This window comes from Bidens hawaiensis, unplaced genomic scaffold (genome assembly GCF_021521415.1).
Source record: "Bidens hawaiensis isolate Kalapana, Puna unplaced genomic scaffold, B.hawaiensis_p1.1 tig00038627_1, whole genome shotgun sequence".
In the NCBI taxonomy this organism is placed as follows: domain Eukaryota; kingdom Viridiplantae; phylum Streptophyta; class Magnoliopsida; order Asterales; family Asteraceae; genus Bidens; species Bidens hawaiensis.
Genome location: NW_027496793.1, coordinates 146,825 through 160,398, shown reverse-complemented (window position 1 = coordinate 160,398; position 13,574 = coordinate 146,825). Strand labels below are relative to the sequence as shown.

The window sequence follows — 13,574 nt, the reverse complement described above, 5'->3', positions numbered from 1 at the left end:
GGTACCTAGTTAGCTTAGCTGTGTATTTAGGGTATAGTTGGCTAGCCTGGCTCCTTGTTGTTTATGTATATATTTTGTTTGATGCTGCTTTTTGCTTCTTATGCCCTATTCTTAGTAGATTACAGATTCCTTGCTATTTGGTAGTTTGCTATCTATATATTGCTAAGTGTCTTTGCTTGTAGGATATATGTTTACTCTGTTTACATGTATGTAGCTTTATGAGCCGGGGGTCTCTCTGGAATCAGCCTCTCTATTCTAACGGATAAAGGAAATACTTGCCTACATCCCACCCTCCCCTGACCCTACCGATAGCGTGCTATGCGGTGGGATATACAGGGCTTGATTGATTGATTGATTGATACTAACGTAAGGAGCTTTTTAACTCCGCCCTCTAAGCTAGAATACTCAATTTTATTTTTTTTACCAAATTTGTTCCAATTTATCACATAATTAGGTAACTCTCTGCTAAACAACTACAATCAAGACTTAATGATCATTACCATAAATGCCCATGCCTCGTCTAAACCCCACATCCATTAATTGTCCTTAGTTGATAGACTGACCAGGCAAAACCAAATTGGAAACCAAATCACCTTACCGAATCAGTTGGGGTGGTGTTGTCGATAACCCAAATGAAACCGAATGAGGGTACTTGATGCCCCTAGTACCTTCTAAAGTTAAAGTACATAATTACCCTTATATAAAGGGATTTTTTTAACTTCAAATGCTCGGACACCCAAGATCACATTTCCCACTATAGAGCAGGACATAACATTATGATCCAGCGCACTCACTCCGAGAGGAAATCCACAATTTTAAAACCGTCTGGTAAATGCTCCAGACAACTAGACATCCCGTAAGTCAATGATGTTTTTACCAAACTATTCCAATTTATCACATAATTAGGTAAGCTCTATGCTAAACAGTGCAATCTAGAGTTAATACTCTTTACCATAAATGCTCATTCCCCGTCTAAACCCCACCTCCACTTACCATTCTCGACAAATAAGTTAGACTAGCCTACAAATGAAACCAAATCACCTTATTGAATTGGTTGGGGGGGTGTTGCCAAAAACCCATATGAAAGTATGAAACTGAATGACGGTACCTATGCCCCTGGTACCTTATAACGTTAAAAGACATAAATACCCTCATATAAAGGTATTTTTTTTTTTAAATCAAATGCCCTGACACCCAGAATCACCGTTCTCACTACGACACAAAACATTATTGATCGAGCGCACCCAAATTAGAAAACCGTCGGATTAATGTTCCATCGATTAAACGAGACTCTGACCCACGACATCCGGTAAAATAAGTCTTTGGTGTTAAGAAGTGGAGGGTTTGTATGTGAGGGTTTAGAGAAGCAAGCAAGCAACGTAACAATGGCGACAACAAGGGGGATGATGATAGCAGAACTGGAGAAGATGAGTGTCGAACAGCTGAAAACAATCAAAGAACAAAGCGATCAAGAGGTTAATCTCCTTCAAGACAGCCTTAATAACATCCGTACAGCCAATACTCGTCTCGATCTCGCTTCTGCAGCTCTCCAAGATCTCTCTCTCCGACCTACAGGTCTTTATTATTAATAATAATATCGTATCATTCAATTCAATTCAGTTATTAATTTGACTTTTGATTTTAAAACAGGGAAGAAAATGCTGGTGCCGTTGACGGCTTCACTATATGTACCTGGAACCCTAGATGATGCTGAGAAAGTACTTGTGGATGTTGGTACTGGTTATTTCATTGAGGTAATTAAGTGTTTTTTTAATTGATTTAGGGTTTGCATATTGCGTATATGAATATCGAAATACATTCTATTTTCTTGTAGGGATTAATAAGGCTTAGTATCCTCATACACCATTCTTACACACCACTTTTTGCTTATACAGCTTGTATAGGGCCATATGGGTCGTATAGCACCTGAGTTGTGTCAGTTTGTGTCGGACATTCTCGGTCATTGTTTCTGGTGCCTCGTATAGCCATATACGGGCCGTATAGACAAATTTTAATAATTTTTTTAGACACTTTTATAATGTGTTTTGTTATCTTTATTCTGAAAGTTAGAGAGAGTGTAAATGCACTGCCTTGCCTTACGAGGTCATTGATAATGTGAATTTTGATATTTTGTTTGGAAAGATGGTCAATTGTAGTGTGAGTTAGGATGTTAAGGCTAATTGGTTTCAATAACTGTGAAATGATGAGGTGTTAACAAATCAAATGAACATTACGCTGAAATGTAATTAAAAAGCAAATACATTTTTTCGTTCTTGTGGTATAGTAGTAGGAATCGTAAATATAATAGTTTTAGAATTGAGTGGCTTAAGAACCCTCTATTGTATTTGTAATGTTCTGTTTTCTGTTCTGGCTACTTGCTAGGACTTTTTTTTTGTTATAAATACTGTCTTTCCAAAAAAAAAAGAAGCAAAATGCACAATAAACCATTCATTTTATTGCTAGGATTTGTTTTTACAAAGCAAAGCAAGAAGAAAGCGGCTACCGTTTTAAACACATTAGAACGGAAACTGATAATCTGAAATACATGACATCATGACCAAATAAGCATTTGAATTTGAAGATGAATATATACAAGATTATCATTGGTTATATGCCAGATCAGCTGCTAAATCCTTTGCCTAAGTGGACGGGATTTTTGAGACGTAATGTTTTGTGACAGAATAAAAATTGATATGGGATTTTCACATCAATGGAAAATGCAACATCTCTTCTCTTAAATCTTAATATCTATGTATGTGTGTCTACAGAAAACAATGGAAGAAGGGAAGGACTATTGTGAACGTAAAATCAACTTGCTGAAATCAAACTATGACCAACTTTTAGAGGTATGTTTTCTTTCGATGAATCGTGAGTTATTGTAGCTTGCTGTTGTTTAAGGACTGCTTTCAAAGTGCTATCGAATATCTATATGTGTTATGCAAATTCATTGATAAACTTGATGCAACTTAACACAAGATCAGTCTTTTTAATGTTATAGATTTTATATTGGTGAATAAGTATTTTACCAAGTCATCATTTCTCATTTCTTTTGCGTATTTACCTTTTATCATGCTATGCTAACCATTCATAATTTCTTCATCTCTTCGTTTGTTTTTACATATCAACCTTTTACTACAAGTTATACATTCTATATTTGATTAAAATTGATTCTATACTATGCTGGACTAGAATAAATTAGAATCTCTTCACCTGTTTCTTCTAAAAGTTGGGCGTGTGCGTGTTAATAATTCTAAATTTTAATTGATTTTGTGAACTAGCTTTGAATTGGTAACCGGAATAATGTGATTATTATTTACGCAGGTGACAAGCAAGAAGAAAAGCATAGCAGATGAAGCTGGACTGGTGTTGCAAGCCAAATTGAAACAGCTGGCCACTCAATCATAGATGATGCCTGCATCATGGCATCTTGTAATGGTTTTTGACGCCTTTTAGCCTTTTTATTCGATTTTAAATTGTTCTTGCAGGTATGAATATTACCTGTTTTTTTTTGTACTTTTTACTATGAAATTCACAATATATAATGTTTTAAGTTATTACCATCAACTAGAGGTCAGGTTGGAACCAGTTTTTGTGGGGTAAAGGATTGGGTTTAAACTGTTCGGTTCTGGTTTGACCGAGTTCAAATCGGTTTCAACGTACAGGGTTTCAACCCTACGGGCCAGGTCGGTTCCAAACAGGTTTCAGCATTGGCTTTGATTCCTGGGTACAAACAGCTCCCACTGTTCCAGTTGTTGAAAACAATTTTTCAACATTACACAGACAAGACATGAAATTGGATATGTGATTAAATAGAAAATCCCAAACCTGTTAGCTATTTCAAAATCTGATATTATATATACTGTGAATAACATGAGTATATAATTTTAAAATTTTATGATGGTTAAGAACCTTAGATAGAGTTTTGTGTAATCAAATCATATTTCTTTTCTTATTTTATTTAAATATGTTATTTTTGAGGTTTTTCTGATATGTTAATTTTTTGTATTTGAGTGGTGACGATTTTTGTATACTTCGGTAACTTGACGAACCTAACTAATACTTGCGAATTTGTATTGATTCGTCGCCTCAACTCGTGGGTTTTGTTTTTTTTATCATGCTAATTTACTTTTGTATTTGGGTGTTCACAAATTTTTTTTTCTGATATGTTAATTTTTTGTATTTGAGTGGTGACGATTTTTGTATACTTCGGTAACTTGACGAACCTAACTGATACTTGCGAATTTGTATTGATTCGTCGCCTCAACTCGTGGGTTTTGTTTTTTTTTTATCATGCTAATTTACTTTTGTATTTGGGTGTTCACAAATTTATTTTTTTATATTTACATTCGGTGTGTAACAAATCTAACCGATATTGTTGAATTCGCGTTGACTTTTTGCCGAAACGCGCGGGTCTTACTGACCGAATAAATGTTTTAAATATTTTTTTTTTGTATTGTAAGTTATGCAAACGTCATTACTATTCTGGGTGTTTGCTGCTTTATTTTTCGGATATTAGTGGTGGTATTGTAACCAACCCAGCCAATACAGACATTGTTCGTGTCACTTTGGTCATGTATTGTACCAGTGTCAATACTGTTGTGGGTTTTTACAAATTTGTTTTTTGGGTTTAGTTCTGACCGAATTGGTTTTGTTCTATGGTTATATTTTCTTCCTCTCACGTCACATACGTTATCTTGTGTTCTACATCAAAGTATTTGTACGTACTCATACTAAAACTAAAACAAATGTCTATCTATCAAGTGAACAGAATATAGTATAGTAAGTGACATATTGAGAATAAAAGTATATTCGAATAATAATAATAATAATAATAAAGTTTGATAAAAATGATAAGATAAGTAGCGTGATAACATGACCACCTAACGTATTACTGTTATGAATTATGATATCAACGCCATCGTCAGCATAAAGTTAGATACCCACCATTTCTAGAAACTAAAATATTAATGATAATAATAATAATAATAATAATAATAATAATAATAATAATAATTTGTAAGAAATATATATATATATATATAGAGAGAGAGAGAGAGAGAGAGGCGAATTAATATGGTTAGAAAGAAAGAAAAATGATAGCAACAAGAAAAGCGAAGGGAGAGCGTAAAAGCAGTGGTTATAAATTCATCTTCCATTTCCTCATACAATCGATCATAAGTTCAACATTTACAGGAAGATTAATGCATTTGAATTTGATCAAACAATATGCCGATTGCTTCTAATATATGTCATTAGCATGTAACCAGAGACGATCAGCCATTATGTCTATTTCAGGCAACAATTTTTCTCATCTTCGTTTTCATTTCAATCGTCGTTATCATCCATGATATTGAGGATTACGGTTGTTGTGAATACAGTTATACACAACAACCGTATCATTAATTTATATATTGGAATATTATGTTGATATTTGGATATATACCTCATTATCAATTATTCTCTATAAAACAATATAACATTTGTTTTATGTAGCATTACATTAAATGCCTCCAAGTTATTATATTCCTTCAAATTTAAGATGTAGGGAGTTAATATACATCAAAAAAGAAGATTATATAACTGTTTTGTAAGTAAATAGAATTGCAAATAGTTGTTTTATGTAGCATTGAATTAAATGCCTCCAAGTTATATTCATCAAACTATAAATAACATAAAAAGACTTCATATCAAGAAGAAGATTATATAACTGTTTGAAAATATTAAACATCTCACTTGCTGATTGTTGTCTACTAAATGGATTAACTATTGTGAGTTTTTTGTTTTATTAGCTCTGCTTTATGAAATGGATATTTGTTCCTTTAACAACTTATGGCCTATTTTCATGAGCTAACCAATAGCCAATGTTTTGTAGAGTTGCGTGAGAAGCATAAACGGGAATTGGAGAAACTGACACTAACATCACAACCGTTAAAAACACTCAAGTTTTTTAATTTGGCTATTCTTCAACACATACATAGATCATCGGTGTATATTGTCACACATGGTTTCTTGCTTGTGCTTTTGGTAGTGGCGGTCATAGCGGTCGTGGCAGTGGGAGTATTGCTTGTGACTGATGACAGTCCTCATACAAAGGTACTTCATAGTTCATATTGTGTTGTTGACCCATTTATTTTAATATTACAGTTTACAGTTGTTATTGAAGAATTAGTTTTTTACACTTACAAGAGTGAAAAGATATAGATTTTGTCTATGCTTAAAATGCAGAGGTCAATATGTGAAACAAAAGTTCATTTGTTTGCACAATAAGATGCAAAAGTCTATTATGGTACGCGTTTAAGTGTAAAGATGACAACAAAAGTTTGTACATTTAATATATATCGTTCTAGCAGCAGTTTAGTCAACATTTTAGTAGAGGAGGTAAATGGGTCTTGTTCGTCGGCTGGTGGGCCCAACCTGACACGAATCTGAAAATCTTGTAAGACATATGAACTCGAACACGACACGAATACTCGCAAATTGACACGACCATGAGTCGTTTAACCCTACATTTTGTTAATTTTTACTCTCTTTGCATATTAGTACAGTAAAATGACATTTTTGAAAACAAAATATACAGACGCATATAAAAGAATTACATTTTAGTTATTAAATTCTGATGTCAATTTAAGTTTTTAAATTTTGGCATAAAATACCCGTCCAATTTAATTAATTTATGACACATTTTCAAAACAAAAATATTAAATATAAATGGGGTTAAAAGGATCAACCCGCAAACCTACCGTGTTACACGAACACAGCTCGTTTAGCTAAATGGTCTCACGGGTTTGACCCAAAACTGACCCTAACTCGTCTTTACTAAATCCATGAGAATCATGTTAGTTCTTCCTCATGTCAGAAATTCACATCCCTATATTTTTATGCTAATTTTGAATGGTTGCATGTGGTTTATCTGTATATGCAGCATGTTGAAGTGCTTGTAGAATATCTAAGATTTGGACTGTGGTGGATGGCTCTTGGCGTTGCATCTTCTATCGGTCTCGGTAAGCATCGCTACTTAACCACCACAACACCTTAAAAAAATACATAAATATCAAGCTTAATCTCCCTTTTTGCACTTTATTCATTTTCTAACAAACTACGATTATTTCAAAACGAAGTTATTCCACATTTCTTATAATATACTTATTCTCAGGGTCGGGCCTGCACACCTTCGTCCTGTATCTCGGCCCACACATTGCTTTCTTCACAATGAAAGTAATGCAATGCGGTCGAGTTGATATCAAAAGTGCACCATACGATACAATATCATTAAACCGAAGTCCTACGTGGCTTAACAAGAATTGTACAGAGTTTGGCCCCCCTTTATTTTCACCTCCACACGGTCCTCAAGTCTCGCTTAGTAGCATTATCTCACAAGTTCAGATGGAGTCTATTCTTTGGGGCTTGGGAACTGCAATCGGCGAGCTCCCGCCATATTTTATTTCAAGAGCAGGTTTGTTAGAAGTTAAATAATCGTGTATTGTTGGATATGTATGTGTTACAAACATGTATATGTTATTGTGCAGCAAGTCTTTCTGGTGGTAAAGCGGATGAACTTGAAGAACTTAATAGTTCTACAGGAGATAATAATGGTGTTTCTTCAAATATGAATAAGTTGAAGCGATGGTTTCTTTCGCATGCGCAGTATTTGAATTTCTTCACGATTCTACTGCTTGCTTCGGTTAGTTTCAAATTCAGTCATTTTCTCTCTAACTTTAAAATGTAACTATGGTACATTTTATAAAAGAGGAAAAAAAAACATTGTACTAATGGTCTTTTTCTTCCTTTTTTGAAAATTTATTTAATATATAACTTAGTTTTTCTCTAATAATTAGCAATATTTAATATAAATCTAAATACACATCTTTATTCAGCTTTTTTCTACATTTCGATATAAACTTTGAAACACATAGTTGTACTCAACATAGTATTCTTTTTATATTACGAGACCGAAGAATACTTTATGTTTGATAACGTTTGTATCAAAATGCGGACAAAAAAACTGAACAAAACTGTGTATTTAGAATTTTATTAAGTATTATATTACAAACTATTAGAGCTAGAATAACTTAACTATATCTTTTATGAAAATTGGAAAAAGAAAAGAAAGAAAAATCTTATATTTCAAATCGACGGAGATAATTAAGGATTATGGAACCAAACCCTGATTTAGTTCCTCTGTTAGCTTCTTTTGTTGACTAACTACTTTATGTAAAAGTTATATCATTTAGTTTGAACTTCATTAATTAAATGAACCAATCTGTAGGTACCTAATCCTCTATTTGACCTTGCTGGAATAATGTGTGGCCAATTCGGGATTCCATTCTGGGAGTTCTTTTTCGCAACAGTTATCGGGAAAGCGATCATCAAAGCTCACATACAGGTTTTCTAATATTAAACCTTATACGAGTCATTTTGACCTCAAGTTTGACCAAGCTATGACTAACCACTTTTAACATGTTTTTGCAGACTGTATTTGTGATCTCAGTATGCAACAATCAACTTCTTAACTGGATTGAAAGTGAGTTAATATGGACACTTAGTTTCATTCCCGGTGTTGCTTCTGTCCTACCGGGAATCATAGCTAAATTGCATATGGTAAAAAATAAATATATGGCAGGCCCGCCTACACAGTCATCAAAAATCAAGGTAACATGTTTTTTTAGTTTATGATGTTACTTGCTTGTTTACAAAACATACTCACTTAACATGTATCACAAATAAAAAGATGTTATTTTTTTTATTAGATTTGTTATAATTTGTTTTGTTGGTTAATTGATTTCCATATTTTATTATAATCGTTATTAGTATGATAAGAACTCATTAAATTTAAATACATTTCAGAACTTACAAAACATATGTATAATATTCATAAATTACAAAACATGTATTTTATTTAATAAGTTGTATTTTATTTAATTTTCATGCTTGTCAGGTGGAATCATGGAAATTTTCATTTGCTTCGGTTTGGAACTCGGTCATATGGCTGATGCTGTTGAATTTTTTTTCGACGATTGTAACTTCAACTGCGCAGAGTTACCTCAAGAATGAGCAGGAAACAGAAATATCTCTTATGAAAAAGAAACTGCGGAAACCAAACGATCATACGAATTAAGTGTTGTGGAAACTTTAAAAACAATAGCAGTTGATCTTCATTATTTCTCTTTCATAATATAACTAGTCAAAAGTAAGTGTGCGCGCACAAGCGTGCATATACATATTGTTGTGGGGGTTTCTAAGTGTCTAAACGACTAAACGTACGTCTTTTAATTGTAGCAGGCCTTCAGTTTCTGGACCTTCAAAGGGGATCCATGTATATATAAGCTTAGTGTTAGTGTTTCGTTTCTTTTTCGCATTTTGGTTAGTTTTTTCGTCGTCTTTTGATATGGTTAATTGTAGTTCCATATCAACATTATTTGTTTGATGATCTTAATGTTAACATTTTTGGTTTGTGTTTTATCGGTAAGAAGTCTAACATGTACAGCAGCATGCGGGAAAATGAATAAATTTATATTATGCCTGGCAACTAAGTCAGGTCGGAGCGGGTTTTTAAAATAACATGATTTCAGGTTAATACAGGTTGTTTTGAAAAAGTAAGTATGCTTTCAAAATATTATCAATTTATATGACTTTCGGCTCAAAACGGCTCCCCATGACTTCCTTGTGTTTTATTCCCTGAATTTAATAATCATTTAACATTTAACTTATTTCTTATATATTTTAATTTTGTACAGTATTTATCCACATCACACTATTAGAGAATATTATAGAATATATTATTAGAGTTTTAGTAATATAGTGTTACCATAGTTAGGATATTGTATTTGATTTGGTTTCCTTGTATTTATCTCAATTGTACTCTTATATATAGTTGATCAATAATAAATTACACATTACGGGGTTTTCATTGTTCTACAAACACACGTGTCAAAAAAATTATTGAAGTTAACGACACGCTAGAATGGGATTGTTGTGGGTGACAAAATTGAAAGCTAAGATTGTCGCTAGTTATATTGTTGGTAGGAATTAATATTGACCGATGGTTAATAATTTGTCTAATAAATAAATAATAACTACCTTTTTTTTAATAATTTGGATTTTTAAATACCAAGTTCCTTATATAAATTAAATTAATAAATTTAAATATCTATATGATCATTTTTACAAATATTTATAAACAGGCCATACATCATATAAAAATATAAAATTTAGGGGTGTGGGGTAGAGGTGAGTGACAAAAATTAGCCAAGGATCTTTGGAGTGACCAAAATCAACCAAACAAAATTGAAAACAATTTTTTAAGGGACCCTTTTGAGGGGTACACAAAACAAGCATGGGTTGCCATTGTCACTTCATTGGTTCACTTTTGTCTTCAAAAGAAATTGGTTTTGAATTCTCATTTGGTGATTAGAAAATAGTTCAACATTGGCAACTGATAAGACAATAAGTGTCAAGTGAAAATCCCATTAGCTATTGGATTTTGTTTTCTTGTTTGGCCATAAAAATTACAAGAAGTGCCAAACCTACTAAATATTTGTGAGTTTGTCAAAAAGGAATAACAAAAAGGTTTGGTTCTGTTATACTCAAAAAATGCACAAAATCTATAGTGCAATAAAGGGTTCTTGGTTTTTGAGTGTACATGTAACATCCCGAAATTTCTAAAGTAATATTTATTATATTATTTTGTCAGGTGAAACAAACGAGTTAGTGGAACGGTAATAATAATAGCAAAATATGAAGACTTAGTAGGATAATTAGATGGGATTAGATATGGACCAAAAGGAAATATGGGCCTTCAGTCCATGGGCTTAAGGGAGTATAATGTGACAACTGCCCAATCCGACCCGACCCAGGTACCCGTTTTCGAATCCGATTCTTTTTATGATTTAAAATTTGATTATTAATCTTTGTAAATTTAACATTTAAATAAATAAATAAATATATATATATATATATATATATATATTTTTATATTACTTACTAATAATAATAATTTCTTCCTTCTCTCCGCCGTCCCGCCCCTTTTCCTCTCTTGTCGCTGTCCCGCCTCCCTTTTCCTCTCTTGTCGCTGTCCCGTCCCTTTTCCTCTCTTGTCGCCGTCCCGCCCCTCTGCTTAACCCTTAAGCCTTGAAACCCCTTTTTCTCTTAACCCCTTTGCTTGTCCTTTGGTTCTTCCCGCCTAAGGATGTCTGCGCAGCTCCACGCGCCAGACTCCTTACAAGGAAGCCTGCGGGAAGACCAACTGTTCCTGCGATACGCGAGGCGAACTGTTCCCGCAGCGCGCTAAGAATGGTAGTTCTTCCCGCGGCGCGCTAAGAATTGTAGTTCTTCCCGCGGCGCGCTAAGGATTATAGTTCTTCCCGCGGCGCGCTAAGGATTGTAGTTCTTCCCGCGGCGCGCTAAGGATTGTAGTTCTTCCCGCGGCGCGCTAAGGATTGTAGTTCTTCCCGCGGCGCGCTAAGGATTGTTCTCTGTCTGCCTTCGCCCTCGCGCGCGCTCGAGTCTTCTCGCGCTAGACCTTAAGTCTTTTCTTCAGTTTTAGTCAGCCGGTATGCTTTTGAAATATCTTATCTTTTGTATGAGCACTGTAGGTCAGTTCCGACATCTGTCCGAAAAGCCACTTTCGGCGCAGCATGCGCACCAATCCTATTGGTTGACAGAAAAAGTGACTGACATAATCTTTTGAAATCTTCTTTTGCATGTCTTGAACAGTGCTTTATCTGACACCTCCCATGCTTTGATCTGTAACCTGTCAGCTTTTCCCCATCCCCTGCAGCTGCCGGCATATCTTTTGATATCTTTTGCTTTTGTTTTCTTGTGCTTTTTAATATCTTTTGCTTGATTTGATAAGATCTTTTCCCCTTTTTAAGGGATTGTGTTCCCTTGGGTTTTCCTATAAATAAAGCTATTTTCTTGTTTATTAACACTACACACACTACACTTAAACACTCCCCAAATCTCTCTCCCTTTGCTCTCTGCCGTAGTTCCTCAGCAACTCCACTCCTCTCTTTGCCTCCGTCTTCTCTTCTGTTCTGCCCAGAATCTCGGTAAATATAAATATATATTTTGTTTTAAATTGTTTAACTAACAAAAATCGATACTTACTGCATATATTCAAGACATAAAAACCAATCGTTAAACCAATAATCTCTTATTTATAGGTTAACTTGTGCTTGTTTAAAAATTGGATTCTTGCATTATCTTTCAACGCGCCGTTTACAAGTGAGTAATCTCGTACTTAATCCCCTTTTATTTTTAACGTTTTGGGATGTTCATGTGTTCGTACAACTTGAGTCTTAAACTTGTTTATGAAATTTATGTGCGCAAAACCCCATGTGTTATGGACGTTTACTTGGCTGTTTATTTGTATGTGTGAATCATTAACCGCTTTGTTCGGCCTATTCCGAAGTTTTCATGGATCCATTAGATGAACACGGGAGACCTATCGTTTACGGTTTTCTTGTTTTGTTTACACATGCACGTATGATTATTTGTTTTTGTGCTCGATTGGGAGCACGGATTGAACTATGAGCTATGATCTATTTAGGCTTGATCACAATCTGATTACACCCTATGTTAAACCCCAGTTAAGCACATGTTGCGCGCAGTGTTTGTTATTATCTATTTATATCTATTAAACTTGATTTCTCACCGACACGCAAGTGTTGACGTTTTATTTTAACACATGTTCAGGTTTGCTGTAGCTGCTTTTGGGAATCTCAAGGACACGTAGGATGTTTTCTTTTTCTTTGGACCTAGATAAAAATGTAACAAGACAAATTATGTTATTTGAATATTTTGAGTTATGATATGATTTATGTTACTTTACGATTTGTGTTCGCGCGCGTGCGCAATGAAAATGTATTTATTAAATATTGACACCCAAATAGTGTCACGAGTAATGAAACAATACGTGGCGCCCCGATGTATAATCCGCCATCGGTCGGGGTGTTACAGATTGGTATCAGAGCTCCGTGACTTTAGGATAGGTGGTTAGACGTAACGACCTAGAATACCTAAGAGTCCCTTCTCGCGCATGAGAAATATCTCATGTTTGCGCGCTAATTGTTAATTACTCGATATTTATAAAATATGCTTGCGCATACGCAGCACATGACTTCGTGTTTTATCCGCGATCTTTCGACTTTTATTGTTAAATTTCAATTTATTTCTTTACTTACATATTCGTTTGTTGTTGGGATTTAGCATTGAAAATCCGAAAAGTCATGGTGATACATGAATAGTTGATTTTCAATCCCCATTAACTTTATGTTTTAAATTGAAGATTTGAAAAGTCATGGTGATACATGAATTGTCAATCTCCAATACCCATTAACTTTATGTTTTAAATTGAAGATTTGAAAAGTCATGGTGATACATGAATTGTCAATCTCCAATATTCATTTACTCGATATTTTAAATTGAGAATTCGGAAAGTCATGGTGATGCATGAATTGTCGATTTTCAATTCGAATTCATTACCTGTATTAAGTTTGCATTTAAATTCATATTTTACTTCAAAATTTGATAGCATTCAACTCCGCGAAACAAGCTTTACAATGTTATACTTTGCG

The 13,574-nt window shown here is 34.1% G+C and overlaps 2 protein-coding genes across 2 annotated transcripts; both read left to right on the top strand.

Moving 5' to 3' along the window:
* The first annotated feature begins 1,356 nt into the window (after nucleotides 1-1,356).
* LOC143590533 (prefoldin subunit 5-like) lies at nucleotides 1,357-3,554 on the top strand. The gene is made up of 4 exons (XM_077070987.1): nucleotides 1,357-1,575; nucleotides 1,651-1,754; nucleotides 2,769-2,846; nucleotides 3,322-3,554. Exons 1-4 carry the CDS (start codon nucleotides 1,386-1,388, stop codon nucleotides 3,403-3,405), a joined length of 456 nt encoding a protein of 151 aa, XP_076927102.1. The 5' UTR covers nucleotides 1,357-1,385; the 3' UTR covers nucleotides 3,406-3,554.
* Nucleotides 3,555-5,829: 2,275 nt separating this feature from the next.
* On the top strand, nucleotides 5,830-9,532 carry LOC143590536 (vacuole membrane protein KMS1-like). Its single transcript, XM_077070989.1, has 7 exons — nucleotides 5,830-6,093; nucleotides 6,923-7,001; nucleotides 7,154-7,453; nucleotides 7,527-7,681; nucleotides 8,267-8,383; nucleotides 8,470-8,649; nucleotides 8,936-9,532. The coding sequence occupies exons 1-7, from the start codon at nucleotides 5,830-5,832 to the stop codon at nucleotides 9,113-9,115; spliced, it is 1,275 nt and encodes a 424-aa protein (XP_076927104.1). The 3' UTR covers nucleotides 9,116-9,532.
* Nucleotides 9,533-13,574: the final 4,042 nt, after the last annotated feature.